This window comes from Lytechinus pictus, chromosome 7, assembly GCF_037042905.1.
Source record: "Lytechinus pictus isolate F3 Inbred chromosome 7, Lp3.0, whole genome shotgun sequence".
In the NCBI taxonomy this organism is placed as follows: domain Eukaryota; kingdom Metazoa; phylum Echinodermata; class Echinoidea; order Temnopleuroida; family Toxopneustidae; genus Lytechinus; species Lytechinus pictus.
Genome location: NC_087251.1, coordinates 48,642,824 through 48,668,462, shown reverse-complemented (window position 1 = coordinate 48,668,462; position 25,639 = coordinate 48,642,824). Strand labels below are relative to the sequence as shown.

The following is a 25,639-nucleotide window of genomic DNA, read 5'->3' as shown; positions in this document are numbered from 1 at the left end:
CAGGTGTAGTCTTCATAAATGCCGATTTATTTTTTAAATGAGCCGGTCGAGGTACCCTTTTTTGGTCAGATATGGAATCTCAGACATATATGCTGTCCACTGGTAGTGAATATTCAACCCTCGAATTTCCTCCTTATTTTTTATGATTTTTTTTAAGTGCCACTTTAACACACGAGTCTATGGGAAATGAATTAGGCCTGTGATACCTAGTGTATTAATAACTTCACCAACACTACAGGTGGCGTTCCGTATATTCAATGTGGCAGATTTATGGAGAGCTGAAAATGACGACCATCAAAGCAAAAAATATTTTTTCTTTCATACTTTTTGTTTCCTTTGTTATTGCCTCTGCAGCAGCAAAGAGAAAAGAAATTCAGGTAAATTTGAATGACTCATAACTTATGTCCCTTGTGTCTAAAGTTGATTTGTAACATGGTTTGATACGAATAAGTCATCTATCACGCCACTCGGCTGAACCAGCGGAACACGCTCATCGAACTAGGCCTACGGCGTCGGGCTGCAGATCAGTGAAGACCCGTGTAGATGCGGCTTTTTTGAAGTTGAACGATCGTTGATACTTTGCAGCTCGATCGACTGCTTTACTTTTAGAATATAACTCTGAAGAGGGTGTTACAATGTCTATGAGTATGATACTACGATGTCTCTATCTAACTAGTATGATTTATTATAAATAACCACTTATGTTCACTGCAACCGTACTGTGCAACAAACATCATTCATGAATCATGGACATGATCACTCATTCAATGAACAAGGTTATGATATAACCTTGTTCTTAGTTATATCTCCATGTGTGGCAAAATAAGGGTGGCAATGTTTGGCTTATTTTCTCTTTTTTCTTTGGGACAATTGCTTGATTTTTTTACACTGAGTTTCCATTACACCTATTCGTCATACAACTTGGCCCTTAAGTAAATTTGATTTTTATAATAATTTTTTTCTTAATTAAAAATAGAGATAAAAAATGAAAAATTTCTTGCCATATTACTTTCCACCAATAGAGGGCGTACACAAAAATATGCCCAAAATTCAAGTTTTTTAGCGCTCTAGAGAATACAAAAATTATTCACAAGTTACTTATGAAAAATAAATTGCAACTGTATGGAAATTAGTAATTTTGGTCACAAAAGTGATAATATAATGATTTTTGAAAGTGTGTGCTCTGTACAGCATTGGCATGCCATAGTCCTACTTGTAGATTCCCCACAGGCAGGATGGTTGCAGTGAACAAGTGGACATGATGGACAGTGAATCTGTTGTTGGTTGGTGTTGGAGTTAAGTTGGCGCTCTTCAATCTCGTAGATTATCTGCGCCAGGTCGTTTCCGAGTTAGTTGCTTAATTCCCGCATCAATGTCCTCGGCGTTAGACTAGTCTGACCTGTCATATAGCGAGGTGCAATATAATTATGATTAGTTACCACCACCATTAAATTGTGCGTTTTTGTACTTCATAGTTGATAGTATGCAAACTTATATAGAAGCTAGGTCGAAGCTCAATTTTAGTAGTCTAAGAATTATCACTAATCATCAGAACAAAAGGAAGAGAGAGAGAGAGAATGAGATGGAGAGAGATCAGTGGAATATTCTTATTTGAATCTCTTTGTTTTTTTCACATAATTCAGGATGACTTTATAATCTGCATTTCTTCCCAATAATGTTGCTAGATCTGATATTGGCTTGTTTAATTTCAGGCTTCTTTGCATAATTCTTCTTTCTCTTCCATATTTCTTACATTGTAGTAAAAAATCTTCTATTGTCTCAGGAACCTGACAATGGGAACATAGACCATTTTCATGTTGATTACATTTATACAGATAATAATTCAATTTACATATTCCGAGTCTTAAACGGTGTATCATAGTCGCTTCAAACCGAATGAGACCTTGATAACTAATTGTATCTGCCACGTTGGGTTGGATGCTAAATAAATGTCTTCCTTTAGATGAGGATACCCATAGAGCCTGCCAGATTTCTTTCTAAATCAAAGACATGTGGGTTTTCCATTCCTCTTTGATATATGGAATGTTTACTTCAACTTGTTCTTTTGATGCTCCTTTTTTTGCTAAAAGGTCTGCCACATCGTTCCCGTGAATACCACAATGGGATGGTATCCATTCAAAATTGACATAAATATCTGATGATTGTAAAACTTTGATTTTATACAAGATATCAACAATAAGATTGTTTTGTATACGATTGCTTTCAAGTGCTTGAAGAGCAGACAACAAATCTGTAAAAATGACCACGGACATACCTCTGTTATCTCCTAGCCAATCAAGTGCCATTACCATTGCTGTTAATTCGGCTCTCATTATACTTCCAGAATTTAATCTATTGAATCTTTTAATATCCAGTTCTGGTATATAAAAAGCAGAGCCGGTTCTCTTGTCTTCTTGTTTTGATCCATCAGTGTAGATCTTTAAGTAACCTTTCCATCTTTGTATGTATCCTTTCTGAGACACAGTTTTTCATATCTTGTACCAAGTTACGTTGTTTATTGATAATCTAAATGGATATAGTAAGATATATTAGGTATTCCATATGACCAAAAAGGTTCTCGTAATATTCTTTGGTTTAGTTGTTCAATTTGGATCTCTTCATTTGGCTTACATGCTCCGGCTACAAAGGGTCCACGACCTGATTTCCAAGTAAATTGATCAATATACCAGGAAGGTTCAATAATTTCTAAAGTAGGATGATGACTATCTCTGTTTGTTAAAAGATAAAACATGTATTTGTCAACAGACAGTTCTCTTCTTAGTTGTAAAGGTCTTTCACCACATTCTACCTGTAGTGCTTCAAGGGCAGGGTTATACAGTGCGTCCCAGAAAAAACTAAACCGAGATTTATTGATGATTTATCATAACTTAATCACAAATACAATAGACAAATGACCTACCATTTTAAAGCTTAGAATCTCCTCTTTCATCTGAAACTACTTAGTTTATTTCTCTTTCACGCATGAGTGAGCAAAAACAATTTGAAAAGGGGATACCAAAAAGTCACTTAGCGGGCCGTATCTGGGTTTTCAAAAGAAAACCACATTTTTAAAAAGTTCAATATCTGCTCTTTAATTTGATACCTCAATTACAAAAAATGGTTAAGAAATAACAAAGTTCTGGTTATTTGAAATAAGGCTTGAATTTCAATAATTTCATAAAATGAAGAGGATTTACAGGCAAGGGTCCAAACTCACTCGACACTCCGTTTTGTTGACGATCAACCATGCATTAAGTCTTTTGTTCCGTGCGATAGCTTCTGTGGGAAACCGGTGAAAACACGTTTATTTAATGAAATTATGGAAAAACAAGCATTGTTTCGAGGGATCATAACTTTTTTACTTCTTGACCATTTTCTGTGGTTAAGGTATCAAAGAAAAGAGCAGATATTGAACTTTTTAGTCATGTGATTTTCTTTTTGAAATTCAGATACCCCCCGCCAAATGAGTTTTTGGCATCCTTTCTTCGAATTGTTTTTGCTTACTCATGCGTGAATGAGGAATAATCTAAGTAATACCAGATGAAAGAGGAGATTCTAAGCTTTACATTGGTAGGTCATTTGTCTATTTTATTTATGATTAAGTTATGATAAATCATCGCTAAGTCTCGGTTTCGTTTTTTCTGGGACGCACTGTATACTGCACCAGTTATTATTTTCAGTGACTGTTGTGAGTTGTAACTTATAATATAAGTAGTGTTGTACTTTTGTAGATGGGTAGATTCATGCAACAAGCAATATTTAAAAAGTCTTTGAAATATATATTTTGTTATGAAAAATACTCTGTTCCATACAATTATGATTTTTTATCACTATTAATTTAGGGATTTTTGTTTTACCACTACCAGAGTACTCAAAAACTTAAATTTTGAGCATACAGTATTTTAAAATTTGTGTGGGCCCTGTACAGTGAAGGCTGTATTTGTGGAAAGTAAATACTTAAAGGAGAATGAAACCCTTGAAACCAGCTGAATCCATATCAAAGAGAAAAATCAAAGGAACACATTTTTGAAAGTTTGAGGAAGATTGAATGAATAATAAGAAAGTTATGAGCATTCGAATATTGAGATCACTAGTGCCATGTAGATCCTCCCATCGGCAATGCAACCAAGATCTGTGATATCACACACATACAACTCCCTCATTACTTTAGTACTTATTTCACTTATATTCTCACTTTTAAAGAGTCTATCACAAGGTGAGGTGTTCTCTTTATGAGATGACAAGTACAGAGGTTTCACAACATTATATCATTGATGAATCGTTTGTCATATGATTAGAATGAGCAAAAAGAAATGTTTTGGGGTATATTTTCAGTGTCCAAATGGGAGAGTTGTACGTGTGTGACATCACAGATCTTGGTCGCATTGCCAATGGGAGGATCTCCATAGCATTAGTGATCTCGACATTCAAATGCTCATAACTCTTTTATTGCTAGTCCTATTTTACTCAAACTTTTGTTGATCTTATTTTTTTATTTTTCTGCTTTCACAAAAGCTAACTTGCTCCAAGAGTTTCATTCTCCTTTAACTTTCCACCAATACAGGGCCAACACAAAAATATGCTCAAAATTAAAGATTTTGATTTTTGTATACCAAAGTTGGTCTGAATTGTCACCTAACAATCTCTCTTTCTAATTTAGAAAAACGAATTTAATTTTACTTTAGAGACAAGTTAGACCTATATGATCATGATGATGAATATCAGCAATAGAAACTGACAGTGAGTGTCAAAAAATCAAGCATTTATCCTGAAGAACGAGAGAAAATAAGCAAACATTACCAACCTTATTACACCACACAGTCCCAACAGAGGACAAGGAACTTATATCATAACCTCAATGGTTCCAACAGAGAATAATCAACTTGCATTGCATTCTAAAAGCTAAACTGGGATGCAGCAAGCAGTCTGCTGTGAAGATTTTGCTCTTTCATTTGAGGGGCGAGTCATGTCAGGAATTTATACAAATTTCTTCATGGATGCCATTTTGTGTCGGGCAGGTGGCATCCTGATAGATTATTTCCAATCACTGCCATGAATTGGAAAATGATTAGTTTAATGATGATAACGACAAGTCTAACTTACATGTACTTTAATGATTATGAGCTGTTTGGCTTAGATCATGTTAATCTCTACACAAATGATAAGTTAATGACAATTAGATGATGTCGCCCTTTCAGTGTTAAAAACTAAGAAAGTTACTGCTAAAATAATACCTTGTGAATACTTTCATTTATAAACAATTCTAGACTACAATGCCATTGCCATATGTAAGCACCTCCAATTTTTCTGTGTGAAACGTTCTTTGGTTGCCATTGTCATGTCTATGGCATTGACATTGCCATTGATACATTGAATGGATCTGATGCCAAAGAAAGCTTGGGCTTTTAATATTTGGAAAAAGTGTGTTTTCATTATTTTGCCTAGTCAAAGTTTATAAATAGAGTCAATCGAAGCCAATATTTAATTTGGGCAGGAGATCATGCAACAACTGTTATGAGATCTATGTTATTTTAGATCTGGATCTACTCTTTAGTGAAAAAAAATTATAGAATAAAAACATCCTCTCCTATTTTGTTATTGAAAATATTTGTTGAAGACAATGCTAATCTAGAATAATAGACCACATTAAATTTTTCATATTTCAGTATTTGATAGTGCAAAATCAATCAGTCCTACTTGAAATGATTGAGTTTGCCAATTGATGTTATGATGATGATGAAAATCATCATACCATAATCATAGATTTAGGGAAATTCCAATCTATTTTCTTCTTTACCAGAAAGGAGCATCCCAGCTCCTTGAAAAAGAAGTACAGAAGATTAATGGGGCAACCTGCAAGTCAACAAACTTTCCAAGCATTCAACAGTTGCACTATTCCAATAAGGTAAATAATGATAATAATATAGAGTATTTATAAAGCGCCAAATCCACATTGATTATGTGCTCAAGGCGCTGAAATATACTTGGTATATTATTATTACCCCGGCTGTAGCTGAGCGGCCATATAGGCGCTAAAGCATTCAAGGAATAAATCCTACTGGGTACCCATTCACCTCACCTGGGTCGAGTGCAGCACAATGTGGATAAATTTCTTGCCGAAGGAAATTACGCCATGGCTGGGATTCGAACCCACGACCCTCTGTTTCAAAGTCCGAAGACTAATCCACTGGGCCACGGCGCTCCACAGTTATGTTACTGCTCTGAAATCTCTTTAATGTTTAATTTCTTTTAAGGAGAAAAGATTTGATACATGATAATCCATTTTGTTTCTCATACAGGAAGCTGCACTTAGATTATTAAAGGACAAGTCCACCCAAACCAAAAGTTAAAGGGATGGTCCGGGCTGAAAATGTTTATATCTTAAAGGAGAATGAAACCCTTGAAACCAGCTGAATCCATATCAAAGAGAAAAATCAAAGAAACATATTGTTGAAAGTTTGAGGAAGATTGAATGAATAATAAGAAAGTTATGAGCATTTGAATATTGAGATCACTAATGCCATGTAGATCCTCCCATTGGCAATGCGACCAAGATCTGTGATGTCACACACGTACAACTCCCTCATTACTTTAGTACTTATTTCACTTATATTCTCACTTTTATAGAGTCTATCACAAGGTGAGGTGTTCTCTTTATGAGATGACAAGTACAGAGGTTTCACAACATTATATCATTGATGAATCGTTTGTCATATGATTAGAATGAGCAAAAAGAGATGTTTTGGGGTATATTTTCAGTGTCCAAAAGGGGAGAGTTGTTCATCTGTGACATCATAGATCTTGGTCGCATTGCCAACTGGAGGATCTCCATAGCATTAGTGATCTCGACATTCAAATGCTCATAACTCTTCTATTGCTAGTCCTATTCTACTCAAAATTTTGTTGATCTTATTCTTTGATTTTTCTGCTTTCACAAAAGCTAACTTGCTCCAAGAGTTTCATTCTCCTTTAATACATAGAGTAAAATTCACTGAGCAAAATGCCGAAAATTTCATCAAAATTGGATAACAAATAATAAAGTTATTGAAGTTTAAAGTTTGGCAATATTTTGTGAAAACAGTCGTCATGAATAATCATTAGGTGGGCTGATGATGTGACATCTCCACTTTCCGTTTTCTTATGTTATTACATAATATTAGTATCATAATTTTTTCATTATTTCATACTTGTGTGAATAATATGTCTCCCTTATAATGAAATAAGTTGCAGCAGTAAATATCTTATTGCACTAAATCAGTTGTCAATCCAATTTTTCTAGTTCTTGGAGGAAAAAATTGAATTAACGTAATTTCATATAATAGCTCTAGCTCAGTCGGTAGAGCGGGGGATTCGTATTTCGGTGACCCGGGTTCGATTCCCACTTGGTGCGCTAGTGCCCTTTGGTATAGACATTAATCCTCAGTACCAGGTGCTTCGGAGAGGACCTTAAGCCATCGGTCCTCTGGTTGCTTGCTTACAAGTATTAATGCTTTCTTAGCAATCAGGTAAAAAATCACCACCAAAAAAAAGAACAAGTGGGGATGTGACATCATCAGCCCACCTAATGAATATTCATGACGACTGTTTTCACAAATATTGCTAAAGTTTAAAATTCAATAATTTTGTTTGCTCAGTGAATTCTACTCTATTTATTAAGCTATAAATACTTTCAGCCCGGACCATCCCTTTAATTTCACAAAAACAGTTATATGCACATCCTGGTAAGCAAATGAGGAGACTGATGACATCATCCAACCCTATTTCTTTTGTATTTTATTATTTGAAATATTCTAATTTTCTCCTCGTTTTCAAGTGAAACAACAATTAATTCCTCCCTGAACATGTGGAATTAGCCTTGTTTTATGGTTCAGTCAAGTTGGTCTTTATTGTCAAATCTGTAAGAAAAAATGAAATAGTGTATACTTTAAACAGTAAAAAACAAAAGACATAGTGAGTGAGGGACATCATTGACTAACTCATTTGCATGTCACTGAATTGTGTAATACATATTATAACTGTTTTTTTTTTTAATAAATGAAACTTTAAAATGTCATAACTTTCCTATTTTACATCCAATTTCGATGAAATTTTCAGCGTTTTGCTAGTTTTATTTTTCTCTATTCATTCAAATCAATATTTCTCTGGGGTGGACTTGACCTTCAGTGAAGTAAGCCAGGGGCTGCAGAATGTGGGGAGTTACACCCCCCCACCTTTTAAAGTAAACGTGTAAAAAATAAATCACCATCTGATTGTGATTTTTTAACAATGTCAGCCCCTCCCCTTCCAAAATCACTCTGTGACCCTTGTGGGATATTTGAAGGAGTGTTATGAAATGTTGCATAAAGCCTTGAATGGCTGATATAGTTTGAAATCGATATCACCCCTCCCCCTCCAAAAAAAAAATCTTGAAAACGTGTGGTCACTAATATTATATCAATGATTATCAATTGTGATGAATATGAAAAAAAATCCTATGTATTGTTTTCTAAAGTAGAAATTGAAAATACGTTTTCCTGCATGTACTTGTAGGATTGAGGAGTCCCCCCCCCTCCTCCATTTTACTTCACCTTGGTGGGTTATGGTAAAGATTGATTTTGTACTTTACATGAGGCAAGGTCAAAAAGCTTTGTCAGGTATAGAATATTGAAATAATACAATGTTCTATGTTGCACATTTATCTAAGATTTTTGTGATTATGGCCTCTTTTTATCTTTAAAATATGCAATATTTCAATAACATTTGTTATTGCATAGCTTCGTCTACTGTGAAAGTTATGCCCACTGCACATATTTACAATTATCTCTTGCACGTTTAAATGAGATACCCTCAATTATTTATGCATTCATTTTCAACTTATGTCTTAGGTTGATCAAGCTATTGTGTGCCTTCTAAAATCTTTGTCAGCTACGAATTTAAATGGGTGGAATTGGTGAGTATGACATTGCAAAAATGTAGTAGATTAATTTGAACATTTGTTGACATTAAATTTAGTGAAATACAAGCAATATAAAGCAATGCTGGATTTGAAAGTATTTGTTTCTTGATTTTTTTTCTGGTAGCTGGTTTATTTCTTTGATATTCTACTGCTTTATTGGTGTATAAGATGATAATCTTAACATTGTGATATCAATAACGACAATATAATATGTGTACATAATGATCTGAAATCAAGGCAATATGAAGCAATGCTGTATTTGGTTCTTGATTATCTAGTTCCTTGGCATTTTTGTTTATTTTATTAATATTCTACCACTTCGACGTTGGTGTATGAAATGATAGTCTTATTCATTGTGATGTCAATAACATTAAGATGTGTGAACATCGGATTCAAATCCTTTCAAAATGACCTTTTCTGCAAATGTGTAATTCTTTTTTTTTTTGTGATGCAATGTCTCTTTCTGAAGCAGTAAATAAAAAAAAGAAGAATATCGCAGAACAAACAAATATGATATCAATTTGGTTTCTCATGTTCACATTTCTTTGCAGGTCATATCTTGGAAGCCTTTATTTAGAGAGAGGAGAGAAAGCAAAAGCCACAACATGTTTCAAGCAAGCAACAAAGCTCATTGGGAAAGTTAGCCAATTTGTTAACCATTGGCATTTCATTGGTAAATCATTTCACTCACAATTTTCAAAGCTGAATGTTATTTGCAAGTAGGTCGTTTTGAACCCTTCAAAGTTATATTCAAATTCTGCCTTTTCTAAAAACCTTACAATTTTTTGCATAATACATTGTTTATGACAACTATTATTGCTCTGATCAAGTAATTTCAAATGTATAAAGAAGTTCTGAACATTTGTTATTACATTTTGTTTTTCAGGTCCCTTTGTGATTGGAAAGTCTGAAGTTGATGGGGATCCCCTTGAGTTCTTGGGAGGCATTGGGAGTGTTTCAAGGCATAGGCATGATAGGAAAGCTGCATTTTATTCTGAACTTGCGGCTGGTGGGGTGATAAAATGGAAAACATATTCTCAAACAGTAAGTCAGTCTCGTACAGTTGACATAGTAGTAAATAAAGTTTAAACAAACATATTTTATCTATACTGTACTTGTGCATTTATGATGTTTACTTTGTCCTAAACTTTGTCCAAGCCCCAGCTACATTTCTGAGCTTTTACAAAGAAAAGTTCACAGACACTGTCACAACCTGCGCAGTTCTCACAATAATTTGCTCCTTCACATCCCCACTCATAATTCAAAGCTTACTTTGGGAGATCATGCTTTCAACTGTGCAGCCCCAAATTTATGGAATGGTTTGCAATAATAGACCCTTTTATTAGTAGAAACGTTCAAAGTGCATTGACTTAACACCTTTGCAATTAATTCCCATACATTATTTTTCCCCCCTTTTCTAAACTTGTTTTTCAAGCATTTCATAAGCTCGATTTAATTACAGCGCAGTAGAATATACGCATATAGTTTCTGCGCTATATAACTCAGTATTATTATAAAAATCATATTTTGGGGTGTTGCAAGAAACTGATTTTCTATTGCAAATTAAGAGTATATCCAACAAGCAAGTGTGGTAGGGTGTAGCATGAAAGTTTAGTTCAGTTCAGTTCAACTCTATTCAATTCCAATATTAAAAACATTTTACAACACATTGGATAAAAACATGCAATTCAAGATAGTATAAAGTAATTCAATAGTGTGCATGCATATTAAATAGAAAAAGTATTGAAATAAGGTAAAGCTGTAAAAAAAGCATAAAGGTCTTGTCAAGACAGCTCCCTTAATAACATAAGATTTGATCAGTTAATGAAAGCGGAGAACAAATTCAGTAAATATTCAGTTAATAAAAATGAATTGCGTCTTGCACCAAGACAAACCCAGAACAAACATACATGTAAAGGGTAGGAGAGAATCAAAAGCAGAGGGGGGGGGGGGTTGAGAGTAGAAAGACGACAAAAATCATTTAATATTCAACGAGAGTCACGTTTGATCAAATATAGATTTACATTGTGCTTAAATCTGTTATAAAATGAAATTGAGGTTGTACATGCAGGGAGTGAATTCCAGATTGCAGGAGCATGATGCCTACATGAATAAAAAGCAAATTCTGTATTCACATTCCATCTGTGGTATTGATTCCTGTTTTTTAGTATTATAAGAATGAATTAAACTGTTCTTTACAAACATATCCGATATGTATTTAGGAAGTTCAGTGTTTACATGTTTAAATATGAGAATTGCACACATATAGTCATTTAACTGGTATACATCCAATATATTGAGTTGTTTAAATAGTGGGCTAGAATGGGCTTGATAATAAGAAAGTGTAATTATTTGACAACCCTCTTTTGCAGGAGGTATAAACATTTGAGTTTGGTTGGATGAGTATTTGCCCAAACAATATTGCAGTAATTGAGATACGGTAAAAAAAGAGTATTGTATAACATTAGCAAAACGGATAGAGGCAAGACATGGCGAAGTTTGCCTATGACACCAACATTTCTAGATATAGTTTTGTTAATTTGAGCTATATGAGTTTTCCAAGATAAATTTACGTCAATAGTAATACCCAGGAATTTGGTTGAGGTAACAGGTTTGATATAGTTTCCTGACATTTCCAATTTAAATGAATCGAGTACATGAGTGGAGTTCGGTGGAAATCAAATATACAAAAATATAACACGAAAGTCAGTTAGTGGGATCGTAGTAATAGTTGCTACATATCCGCTGCCAATCGTTGATTAAAATCACACGTTGATGAATAATAGCAGTAAAATGAATCACTTGGTTGACTATGTACAGTTTTAATAGGCAACACACATATAAGGTAAAATACAATGAAGAAAGTTAAAAAGTGGCAAAATCCAAGTAAATTTGTAGAGTAGAGAAACCCGGCTGACCCGACGCTTCCGCTCACAACAATTGAAAACAAAGACAATTACAAATTTTTATTCAATCAAAGGACTTACGCTTGGCTTTGGGACTTACAATTAATTTGAATTTGAGATTCCAATGCTCCATTTATGATCATGCCCCTTAAAATATAATTGGAACTACCAACAAATGAACGATTTACTTATAATTTAATCACATGATGATGTGATTAAAATGTGAAGATGATATGTATTTTGTATATTTTGTATGTAGGCTTTGTGCCTGTCATATTTTTACTACTGTATTCAAGTATATTTATGATCTTAATTTCATGTCCCTTTTTCAGGTTATTTAATTTTCTGGGAAATGATTTTATTTATATTGCTCAATGTGTTATTCATACTATTTGTATGAATGATTTATTAATTTGAGAATTGAATACTAAATTATTTATAATTATTGTGTGTGAATAGAATTTGAGCAAATATTCATTTCCTTTTCACGGTCATTAACACAGAAAGCTGGTGAGAGGGTTCAAATAGCACCCGATATCAACTGGAATGACTTGATATCATCTTTAGGATCATTAGCTATTACTGAATGGCAGGTAAATATAAATAAATAATATATCATTACTATTCTTTCATGACAACTTGTCAGTGCTGACAATTGTCATGAAAGGATGTCTTAGTTTCCATGATAATAATAATAATAATAGCCAAATTTTATATAAGCGCTTTTCCCAGAATGGCTCAAAGCGCGTTACAGCATATTATTACCCCGGTCATTGGATTCATTTCAATCCCGCACAAAAAGTGCATAATTTCCACTCCCTGGGGAGCATTCCTTGCATTCATTGCAGCCTCATTATGGTGCTGGCAAATTCAAACATACAATATCTTTTGCATCCTACCGGGTACCCACTTAGCACCTGGGTCGAGAGTGGCAAAGTGTGGATTAACGCCTTGCCAAAGGACGCTAGACCGCGGTGGGATTCGAACACACGACCCTCTGTTTACAAGGCGAGAGTCAGAACCACTTCATCACGGTATTCATCTATATATTAATTTTCATCCATGTTAAGACTAACAGTCAATGAAAAAATCTCCTCTGTTTATAGTCCCTAAAAGATTTTTCGCATCAGATCATTAATAATTTCATAATGATAGATTCTAGAGTTGGATTTTGATTCGCAGGAAGGAATCGTCATTGAATAATCTCTTTTTCCTTCCAAGTTTCCCTTACAATATATGATGGGAAAAATGTATGGGGTAATGCAATGTCAATGGACTTAACGTTTGTAAAGAAACAAGTAAGATTAACTACTTGTTTTGTACAAATTAAAGCTGACTTTATCACTTTACTTCAATGAAGAAGATTTTTTGGAGGTAAAAACATGGTATTTTTTTTTTCTTGTCATTCAGCCCAGCCAAGTAAGAGTTAAAAAATATTTCAGTTTAAAATTTTCAGATACTGGTATGTACGGTATTCTTTTATTGGTTTCCATTATTGATACATGTACACTAAAAAGAAAATGATTCTTCTGTTTTCAGCTACATTTAATGAAACTGCCATTAACAAATTTTAACCTATTTTATGAGAAATATTGTTTTTTTATCACTCATATCTTGCAGGGCTGGGTTGTTGGAGAATTTGCTGTCAATTCTAAAGGTGATGTTTCAGTTCAGTGTTTAGGTAAGTATGTTTTACTTCTCTTGATAATAATTCAAGTTTTCTTACCACCAAACCATGATAAAAGTGGATTAATTGTCATTACGCAAAACCCTGGGGGTCAATTCCATTGACAAGTGGATAACATGCATGACCATGGGGTTTTGAAATGCACCCTAAACAAGTATTTTCCATGTTCTGAAAATGCACTCCTTAACAAGTATTGGCGTGTGAAACCCTACCCTTAACAAGTATTGGAAACAAAACAGTACCCTTGACAAGTATTCCCTGAACTGACCCCATAAACAAGTACAAATCACGATCGTGATCACGGACGTCAGCTTTACCTTGACTTTCGTTGGTTCTAGTACCACCCAAACACCTCGCTCAAATCGGACCTTAAACACATAGTGTTGGGGCAAAAAGATATTTTAGTCTTTATACCCTCGCAAATTGGACCGTATACATGTAGTTTCCTAGCGAAATATATACCCTTATTTTATTATTTTAGTGTTTTTGACACCCATATTATGTTACGTACGTAACGTGCCCTATCTTGAAAAAGAGATCCTTTTTACGTGTTTTTTTGGTCATGCATGGTATCCATTTGTCAATGGAAGTGGTCCCCCCCCCCCAGGCGCAAAACACATTTTCATATCAAGTATTTATCATTATGATACACCTCAGTAATTGTGATAATAACTTTATCATTTTTTATCTGTGTTCTTAGAAAGTAGGAGAAAGAGGAAGCTATTGAATTTATCATTAGCATCGACAAGTAAAGCTGGATTTGATAATATAATATAGCATTTACATTATATTGCGCATGTATCCATCTAGCTAGGTGCTCAAGGCACTCCTACGTTACCCCGGCTAAGCTAGTCTACCAATTCTGGTGAACACAGCTTTTTTAGGGATTACTTCCTGCCAGTACCCATTTACCTCACCTGGGTTGAGTGCAGCACAATGTGGGTAAATTTTTTGCTGAAGGAAAACACGCCATGGCTTTGAATCAATCCCACGTCCTTCAGATTGAAAGATGAGAGTCTTGACCATTAGACCATAATACCCCCACATTTGATGAAAATATGAAAAAAATCCTTATTTCACTTCAAAAGAATTTCCATGCAGGAAATGCACATTTAATTCATAATTTCAATGCTATCATTATTGTTTTTTTTTTGTAATTCATGTTTTATTGATCCTTTTCATCATACTTTTCATTGATTGTTTATAATCTGGACAAATTATAAACAATCAATGAAAAGTATAAACCATAAATAACTACACACCATATTTCCCTCTGGCATTTGCTTTTTAATGATATTTCGATTTCTATATAATCTTAGATGTTTCCTTTTTTATAACGAGTAGTAACCTAGGCTATATTGTTTTTGTTATTTTTACATTTTAGTGAGTGGTGATGAAAGTGTGTGATTTCCTGTTTCTATAGTAATATCTCTGATTGTGAGTTTGGTAATCTATTCCACAATGAAAATACCTTGATTGATGATAGTATTTTGTATGATGAAAACAGTGATTTTGATGATCTAATTGATACTATCGATCCTGACCGGAATGCCGATATATTTGATGTCAATAATAAGTATTGGCTACCTGAAGAATTTAAAGCAAGTCAAGAAACGAGATTGACAACTGAATTTGATCTTAGTTTAATCCATTTCAATTCAAGAAGCATGTATAAGAATTTTGATACAATTCATGATTTCATATGCGAACTAAATTGTCAATTTTCTGTGTACGGATTTAGCGAGACTTGGATACATGAGCGAACACCCTTATCGTTATTTCATATTAATAATTATACTCTTTTTCATAGTGATAGATTGAAAAGCAAAGGTGGCGGTGTTGCGATGTTTATACATATAAATACTTTCAATGTTATTGAGAGACAAGATCTTCATTTATCTCTCAACCTTTGTGAATCTCTCTTTATTGAGATAAGTATACCTAAACATAAAAATATCATAGTTGCTGTCGTATATAGAGACCCACATATAAACATTTATGATTTCAATATAGCTCTGAACGAATGTTTACGTACAATAACAAATGAAAGTAAAGAAACCTATATAATGGGAGACTTTAACATTAATTTAATGAATTCTTTAACTGTAAATTATATAAATGACTTTGTAAATATTGTTTACGATAACTCTTTTCGCCCCCTAATCAATAGACCCACTCGAATCAATAACTCATCGATGACTCTCATTGATAATATTTTTACAAATGTGTGTGATAAAAATGTTAAAGCTGGTATCCTATATAATGACATCACTGACCATTTACCCGTTTTTTCTATGACTGAAAATAAACGCATTGAGAATGCTTTTAGATCACATCAGTCAAATTATACTATGAAATGTATAAACTCTACAACTATCAATGCTTTGAAAAAAGATCTCTCTGAGATTAGTTTGACTGATGTATTATTATTTGACAATGTTGACTTTGCTTATGAACGATTCTTGTATAAATTCAATGAAGCTGTAGATAAAAAGTGTCAAAAGAAATGTCGTAAAAAGAATATGTTCCAAGGAAACCTTGGGTATCTCCTTCTATTCTAAGATGTATTAATAAGAAAAATAGACTCTATAAGATATTTTGTATTAAATGTGATGTTCAATCGCATACTAAATTAAAAAGATATCGTAATATATTAAATAATACACTAAAGCTTGCCCGTAAGCAATATTATTGCGAATTATTACAAGCAAATAAAAATAATCTTTCTAAGGTATGGAAAATTTTAAACAACTTAATTGGCAAAGGCAAAAAGTCTGATTTCCCCTCATTTTTCATAAAAGATGGTAATAAAATAGATAGAGATGAAGACATTGTTGAAGAGTTTAATATATTTTTCTAATATTGCTTTATTAGCTCGTTCAAAGTTGGACAAATCAGTCATTTCTAAATTTACTTCATATTTAAAGAATCCTTGTAGTAAATCGTTATATTTAAATCCAACAAATGCTAATGAAATAATAAATATTGTAACTAAGCTCAAAAGTACTGATAGTACAGGTTTTGATGATGTTTGTACTAATTTAGTCAAAAAGGTTATCCAACTTATAGCTGATCCACTAGTTCATGTCATAAACTTGTCTTTTTGTTCCGGTAAAGTCCCTAACAAAATGAAGATAGGTAAAAAATCCCTGTACACAAAAAAGGTGATAAACATCTCTTTTCGAATTACAGACCAATAACTTTACTACCTTGTTTTTCGAAAATATTGGAAAAGATTGTATACAATAGAACACTTTGTTATTTAAACAAAAACAAATTACTAAATAATGCCCAATATGGTTTCAGACCAGGACACTCATGTGAACATGCTCTTTAATATTGATTTACATAATGTACTTATTAACTCCTTTGAAAATAATCTACACTCTTTTGGCATTTTCCTTGATTTCAGCAAAGCATTCGACGTTATTGATCATAAAATTCTTCTGTATAAATTAAAACATTTTGGTATTCGGGGCATAGCATGGGATTGGTTCTTTAGTTACTTAAACAATAGATATCAATTCACCTTTTTTAATAACTGTCAATCTTCTTATTCTAAAGTTCAATGCGGAGTACCGCAAGGTTCAATATTGGGGCCACTTTTATTCATTTTGTATGTCAATGATTTATGTTATGTATCTTCTTTTTTTCGCTTTATACTTTTCGCAGATGACACTAATATAATTTCTTCACATAGTAATTTTAATGAACTTTTAAATGAAACTATGAAAGAGTTATGCAAAGTGACAGACTGGTTTGGAGCCAATAAATTAATAATAAATTATGATAAAACCAATGTTATGTATTTTTGTAAACCAAACATTTCGTATGATATATCTGCTGTTAAATTAAAACTAGGTTCGACAATTCTGAATGTAACTAAAAAAGTCAAATTTCTAGGTATAATTTTAGATGATAAATTAACTTTTACTAATCATCGTATACATATTTGTAACAAAATATCCAAAAGTGTAGGAATACTGTGTAAATTGAAATCCATATTACCTGAAAAGAAGTTAATTATGCTATATAACTCTTTGATTCTACCTTATATTCAATATTGCAACATAACATGGGCCAGTGTTGGAATAACTAAATTGGATTGTATCCACAAACTCCAGAAAAAAGCACTACGCATTTGCACCAATTCTCCATATCTGACACCATCAGGGCCATTATTTTTTAGATTAAAAACAATGACAGTCTACGATATTCATAAATTTAAGATTGCTACACTTATGCAGGCAGTTAGATATATATAGATATGCTCCTATTAATATCATCAATCTTTTTCAATATAACTACGACTTTCACCGATACAATACTCGCTCTGCTAATAGCTTTCATTACCCTAAAACAGCTTCAACCTTAATTCTGAACTCTTTTAAGTTTACCGGACCACGAATCTGGAATAATCTCAATGTATGCCTTTTTTCATGTTCAACTGTTTCTTCGTTTAAATGCAAACTCAAAAAGATCATTATTAGTACCTATTCCTAATTTGAATTCAAACTCACCTCATTTATATATGTATTATTTTTGTTAATGAATGAACCAAGATGATGGATGTTCGGGTGTGCTTTTGTGTGTGATGATGACGATGTTTCTCGGTGGATGTGTCTGTGTGTGAATGAGCATGTTTCGTTTCCCCCCCACTCTTCATCTGATGTGTACATATATTAATTACTGTATTCTTTGGAGGCTTCTTATTTTCAAGTGTAAACTTTTTGTTGCCCTCCTTTTCTTGTAATGACATTTCTATATACGAATGTACAATTTGATGATGTTTTTATTATTATCAAGAATAAATTGAATTTGAATTGAATTGAAAATATACATAACAAAACATTCATGATATAATGGATCACATATAAAAGTTCAGATGACGTTGGCATATAAAATAACATGTCTAACATACAAAATAGTGTAAGATAAGAAAACATATACATGTATGTTTGTTTACAACAACAAAAAAATTCAGGCACTTGGCCTATAAAAAAAAATAAACATGACAAAAACAGCCTTCTGCTTTATCGTTATCATTATTGTTGTTGTGGTTGCTGTTTAAGCAATATTTTGTTGTTTAAGCATTATTGTTGTTTAAGCAATATTTTGCTGTTTAAGCATTATTGTTGTTGTGGTTGATGTTTAAGCAATATTTTGATATATACAGTGTATTAGAAGGTTGATAATTAAAAAGGTTATTTTCTTCCTCTTCCTTCTTGATTAACAGGTGTGCATACCTTCTTTTTGGATGGAGTATTTATTGCAGCTGATGTATATAGAAGGGATGAATTCTGGTGAGTGTGAAATATGATAATTGATAAAAACTGCAAATGCATAAACCCCCCTAGAGCGGCTAAGCACCAAAATCGTTCACTTTTTGAAGAAAGCATGACATTTTGCACATGGTATCTATGATACATGAGGATTGTAAAAAAAAATGGATCAAAAAAAAAAAAGCGCCCTCTGGGGGCCGCCATTTTGAATTCCAATATGGCCGCCAAAATCATAATACTTTTGGCCATATCTCCTGTTCTATTGCACCTAGGACTGAGATTCAAACGTCTTTACCCATGTTTTCAGTGTCTAGGAACATGATGGCAGTGTTAAAATCTATGTCAGAGGTCCGCCATATTGAATTCCAAGATGGCCGACAAAATAAAATTACTTTTGCGCTCGTTTTGTGCAGGTTTTTTTTTTTTTTGCTATTTCACCTTGGAGTTAAATCTAAACGACTATTCCTGTGTTTTTTTGTCCAGAAAGTTATTACTTATTATCATAATCTATATCAGAAGTCTGCAAAATTGAAATTAAGAAATAACACCCTCTGGGGCCGCCATTTTGAATTCAAATATGGCTGCAGAAATCAACATACCCTCTGTCCATATTTAGGAGTTCAAGTGTTTTCGATGTCTAAAAAAACATTGCCAATGTCAGAACTTGCATCTGCGGTATTTGATTTCAAGATGGCCGCCTTGCTATTACACAATATATGTGACAATATACGATATGCCAATGATCATGATACCTTTGAACATATTTCAAATGAGCTCATTTCACCATATAGCCACAATATAGTCTTTTTGCAAACCTGTTAATACCTATATTTGCACGAAGACAAGCACACAGTTCAAACTTATATATCAATTTTGGTGATTTGAAAAATGTTGGTTGTGTCAAAATCAGAGGATTCTCAGATGGCCACCATGTAGTCCGCGCTAGTGCAACCATTAGGCATTGACATACCCAAAATAAGAGTGTTAGACAGTTGGATTCCCAGGTAAGGATGTTGGCTAACCTTGGAGTGTCTTGCAGAGGATCCAATAATCAGCGAACAATTAACTGCACTGTTGATGAGATGTTTGTCGAGATTTTTGTGGTATAGATGAAAAATAAGGGATAAGGATGTCCTGTCCACATTTATCTATTCTGATCTCCTACTTATAACATACCCCTCCACATTTGCAAAGTGCAGTACATTCCAGCTTTGTCTTGAAGCACTTGCAGTTTCCCTTGCAAGATTTGATGCAGTTACAGGAAATTAATTCAAGACAAGCTGCTTCGGCGATGGGCAAGGTGGACCACTTAGGAACAAAACCATCTGATTCGGTCGATTCCCACCCCCATTCAGTGACATCAGGAATTTGAGGTTGTATTTCAAGTGATTGTCCCCACACATGGCCTGACTGGTAAGCTGATCGCTTGATGTGTTGTTCTAAGACAGCTCTTGTGGGAGGGATGTTCTCAATGTTTCTTTTCATTTTTGCGAAAAGTTCCATTCTGGCTTCATTGACACGAGTCTCATCACTGGTCCGGCAGTACATCAGGACAACGAATCGTTCAAGTTCTAGAACAACTTCATCTGGTAGTTGTGCTGTACACGGCCGTGACAGTGCAACAAACGTGTTGGTGATATCTGGCCATGCAAGCAAAGTTTTCCATGCAGATTTCTTCCCGTGGTTGGCGAAGTAGGATGTTACATCACATCCAGTGAATGCGTGAAAGAAAAGCAATCCTTTGGCCATCTCTGGGGATATTGCATGGGCAATCTCATGGATTGGAATGTACCTGAAATCCTTGCCAGTTCCAAAAGCTATCCAGAGTTGCTCGATGTCTGGCAAGTCCTGGAAATGGGCAAGAGCGAGCACAACAACATCAGTATCAACAGTTCGTATCATTGCTCTCTTGAACCCGCAGTTCATAGCATCTTTGACATGAAGAAGGATACGCGTATCTGCTTCTTCATGCGAGCATGGTTGAAGTCCATCTGTGGTGTAATCCTCTCTAGAGGTGACAACAGAGTCCAGTAGGGTGGAAATGATGACCTTGTCACCTGTGTCCTTGGAAACACATTGTTGTCCTAGGAATTGGAAGAGTTCATCCTTATTGTTATCATTCCGCAAGAAGTTTTTCCAGTTCCCTGGAAGCTTCACATTACCAGACACCCTCTTCCTTGTGCCTGTACCTCTGTTTGCTCTTGTTGAAAGCTTTAAACTGTTCTTGAGATACACGTCCCAAACAAGATCAACCCGCTTGACCTTTCCAAGTTCAAACAAGATGTGCGGGATGAATACTTCCTGTGCATATTCAGCAAAGGTTTTTATTCCTTTACTGGAATCAGATGCACAAGCGCCGCACCATCAAGGATTGTCACATCTGTAGATGGAGTGTTTGTGACAGCTGACGGAGTATTGAGGAGAGTCTCTAGCAATCTAACCAGATCTGATTTGGTTCCTTGTTTAAGTGTTCCAGACGAAGAAAGTGATGGGGGATATTTTTGGTTTTCATGCTTGAAGAACTCTTTGATGTCACCTCCTCTTGTCTGACTGGCAATGTATAGTCGTGAGAACAATGCGCAGTCGCTCTTCAGATCTATTATTGTCTGCTTTTCCTTGGATGGACCCACATGCTTTCGATTGCGGAAAAGTGGAAGTGAATTTCGTTTGATGGGTGCACTGATGGGTGTTTCGTTTTTCAAGAGGCGTTCCTCGATGAAGGTTTCATACTTCTTCTCTCCCAGGGTGTGAACTTGCTCCATACCCTCCACAACTTTCTGCGGCATGACTTCTTGTGAATCTATTGTTACCAATTCCTTTGAACGATCCATGAATGGATTCCCCAACTCATCCATTACAGCAACAAGGGATCGCACATCATCAGCAAAGGATTTTTGCGCCGATGGACTCTGTTCATGATGCTTTGGATTAGTATCCACAGGTGACTTGTCAGCACTGCTCTCATACTCTTCAATGACCATGGCTAGATGCGGCCCTGCCACCATCCATCGTCGTAGGGCACCTGGATCTTCTGTCAGACCGATGGCTCCTCCGTTACCCTTGACTTGAGCATTCACCTGCTCATGCGCGTGATCCAAACCAATTGCAGAGTATAGATTCCCAGTTTTGTTTGATGTGAATGCACCACGCATGAAGTGTTCATGTACATCTGGGCACTGCTTGGCAAGTCTTGCCATGTCCTTAATGTGTACAGGGATCCAACGGGCATAGTGGATATGGTCTAGCGCAAAGAACCATGGAGCTAGTTGAGACAATGTCTGCGCGTACAACTCAAAATTTGATGTCCGAATCGATCGCACAAATGCCAACAAAGTCAGTTCTAGATCAAGCACTGTGCTCCAAAATCGAAACATAGGGTAGAACTTGCTTCGCTGCTCACACCATTCTGTGAAGCTCTCCTCGGCAACAGGATACTGATGGATGGCTGATTCTTTTTCCTTCCTGAAAGATTGCCTTTGGAGAATGTACAGTGAAGAAGCAGTAATTTGATGGGCTCTCCTTGTCCGTGCTACATGTGATGCATGAATGAAACTATCCCTTGTCCCTTGTGTAGCAACTCCTGCTTGGGCGATAGCATTACTCCAACCAGTCATATCCAGCAAATCACCAAGCATTTTCAAGACAGCCATTTCGATATGAAGAGGGCCTAACATCATCACATACTTGTCTTCACCATAGCGCTCTGGGAATCGCCACTGGATCTGTTTCCCAAGGGCATACAAAGGTTGGTCCATCGTCAATACTGGTGTTTGTCCTGGGTTTAACAAGTGTGTTGCTTGTTGGTTGGTATACATGCAATGCATTATTGTTGCAAATGAGTGTGATACTTCACGAAATAATGGCATCAGTGCAATTGTAGTCGGCAGCTTACATGTATGTTGCATCTGCATATTTGCATGGTATGCAGCCCATGACACAAAATCACCAACCGAAAGGTCTCCTTCTTCCATCAAAGATAACTGCTTCTCAAGCCATTTTTTCTCATTAATGCGGTCTTCATCAAACTTGTCCCTATCTGGTCGCATTGGTCCGTACGTCACTGGTGCTTTGTATTCCTTCGGCATTGATGGTGCAGGCAAGATGTTTGTGTATGCCAGAGGAAGAGGATGGATTCGCTTGCCTGTCTCCATGTCAACGAGACCTATCGGGTCAGCATCTGTTCCTTGATTGTTCTCAGTGGGGTGCTGACACAAGGAATGGGCAGTTCCATGAAAAGAGCCAACTGCTGTCGTTGCGCTGGGATTATGATCAATGTTGTCAACCTGTCCTGTCGTGAAAAGATCTTTCTTCAACTGAGGCGGGCAGACTACTCCATTCTCCTCAAAGCGATTGATGATGCCATTTGCGATAGATGATGATATTTTGAGAACCCGATCATATGATATTGCCAATCCATGCTTGTGGAGGCTGTCAATCAATTCACGATTTCGTGTCTGCGCATGAACTTTCAGGCCTATGTAAGTTGGTACAGGGACCTCTCTGTCAGCGTTATGTCGAACTGCATCTTTCTTCACACGATTGCCCTGTATGCTATTGAATATTATGAGTTCACTAATGGTTCGAGCTGCTCGTGTCGACAAACCATCTTTTCGCGTCTGCGACTTGATACTCGGACCATCAAGGATCATATTGACCAGTGCCAGCTGTCTGCTAGGAACTGTGTTTTCAGCTGAATCATTTATCAAGGATCCATTGAATTTTCTGCCTTGGGAGAAAAGTTGCTTCCTGATAATTAAAGCTGCATTTGCCAGTTGTAGCGCTTCAGAATCATCATCATCAAAGCATGTCATTTGGATGGCATCTCCGATTGCAGTGTCGTATGTCAGGAGAACATCTCTTCCTTGCCTCACAGCTTTCAGATATGGACAATGCAATAGGAGCCGCTCTTTCAGACGGGTTGAATTGACCTTTATCTCTGTATTGTCCGGACTCAGTTCCACCAGGCACTCTGTGTACACAGAGACAAGGTCGACAAGACGGAAGACAGGAACACTAGGCCCAACCATCCTCCTTTCATCAATGTAAGAGATCAGCTCCGCAAGTGCGATACTTTTATGGGACGAGTCGTGACTGTCAGAAGAGCCTTGAAGTCTTGTGTTTCTCACCCGTTTATACCTGTAGAGAGAATGTGAAACGTAAATTAATGGGAAGTTTGAAGTCCAAAACATTTTGTAAAATATCTGTTCAGAATTTAAATATTCTTATGAATTTCATAAAATTTTATTTATTTTCAATTATATTTTGTATCACGATCAGTTTAGAATGTTTCATTTATATTAAATCATAAATATAACACAGACATTCAAAAGCAAACACACAATTTTACATGCATTTATTTATCGATGCCTAAGCACCAAAAGGAATTTTGCAATTTTGTGCTGGGAGGGTACATACTTTTATATATTCCTCTGAAAAAAAGCAAATTTTGATATCATATTCTAATATCACCACCACACAGATCTTTGATACGATAACGCAATTCGTCGATGGGCTGATAAAACCTCGTATCTCAAAAAAGCAAAATTTTCAGGAGAGCGAAAAAACTTTCTTATTTTAAGAAATTATGTGAATATTCTATGTTATTTGAACTGAATACTATGTTTGATAATTGAATTAATATGAGATGGTTGGAACGTGCAATATATAATTGTGAAGGGGATATAATGAGTTACGAGGTTTTGGCACAAGAAAAAAAATCATAAAATGAGATAGGAGGTTTTTGTACAAATTATGAAATTTGATATATTTTATAAGAATATGCAACTCATCATTCTTTGTTATGACTATTAGAAGGTAAATTACACCTTACACTTCACATTCATGAACAAAAAAGAGTAATTTTAACCTGAAAAAGAGTGATTTCACAAAAAATTAAGATACAAGGTTTTATCAACCCAGCGTACCTAACGTTCATGGGCTGTTAAAACCTCGTATCTCAAAAAACCCGAAATTTTTTGTAAAACGAAGAAAATAATCTTCCTTTCAAGAAACCATGTGTGTAGGCAATGTTATTTGAACCTTAGACAATGTTTGTTAATCATTTCGATTATGTGAAGTGGTTGAAATGCACTAAATATAATTTAGAAGGCGGGAAATGGAGTTACGAGGTCTGTGCATTTGGCCAAATTTGAATAAAAAGTTGAGATACAAGGTTTTTTTAAAGATATACAACTCCTGGGGTTTTCAGGAGATGAATTATACCTTAAACATCACATTTGGGCATTTTCACGGTAACTGACATTACACGGCACAATGTTTTCACACCTTTCATTGTGTGTATCTCTAAAACAACAAATAATGGGAGTTTGCTTCTGATAGAGTTAATAAAGTGAACCTTGCTGTATACTCTGATACCAAGTTTTCCTATGTAACCACATTTTTTAACGCATCAGCAAGCAAAAATGTGTCGGTAACTGACATTACGCAAAAGGACATGCAATTTCAGGGTGTTCATTAAAATTGAAATATCTCATGTCCCTGAGTAGATAGAGTAATAATTTGAATATGTAAATATACCTCCGTTACTAGGTTAAAGGAGAATGAAACTCTTGGAGCAAGTTAGCTTTTGTGAAAGCAGAAAAATCAAAGAATAAGATCAACAAAACTTTGAGTAAAATAGGACTAGTAATAAAAGAGTTATGAGCATTTGAATGTCGAGATCACTAATGCTATGGAGATCCTCCCATTGGCAATGCGACCAAGATCTGTGATGTCACACACGTACAACTCTCCCATTTGGACACTGAAAATATACCCCAAAACATCTCTTTTTGCTCATTCTAATCATATGACAAACGATTCATCAATG

General features: G+C 35.1%; 1 protein-coding gene across 1 annotated transcript; it reads left to right on the top strand.

Annotated features, from left to right (window-relative positions):
* The first annotated feature begins 254 nt into the window (after positions 1 to 254).
* On the top strand, positions 255 to 18,966 carry LOC135154814 (uncharacterized). Its single transcript, XM_064102982.1, has 8 exons — positions 255 to 377; positions 5,801 to 5,905; positions 8,865 to 8,929; positions 9,487 to 9,608; positions 9,822 to 9,979; positions 12,345 to 12,434; positions 13,462 to 13,522; positions 18,765 to 18,966. The coding sequence occupies exons 1-8, from the start codon at positions 258 to 260 to the stop codon at positions 18,833 to 18,835; spliced, it is 792 nt and encodes a 263-aa protein (XP_063959052.1). The 5' UTR covers positions 255 to 257; the 3' UTR covers positions 18,836 to 18,966.
* The last annotated feature ends 6,673 nt before the right edge of the window (positions 18,967 to 25,639 follow it).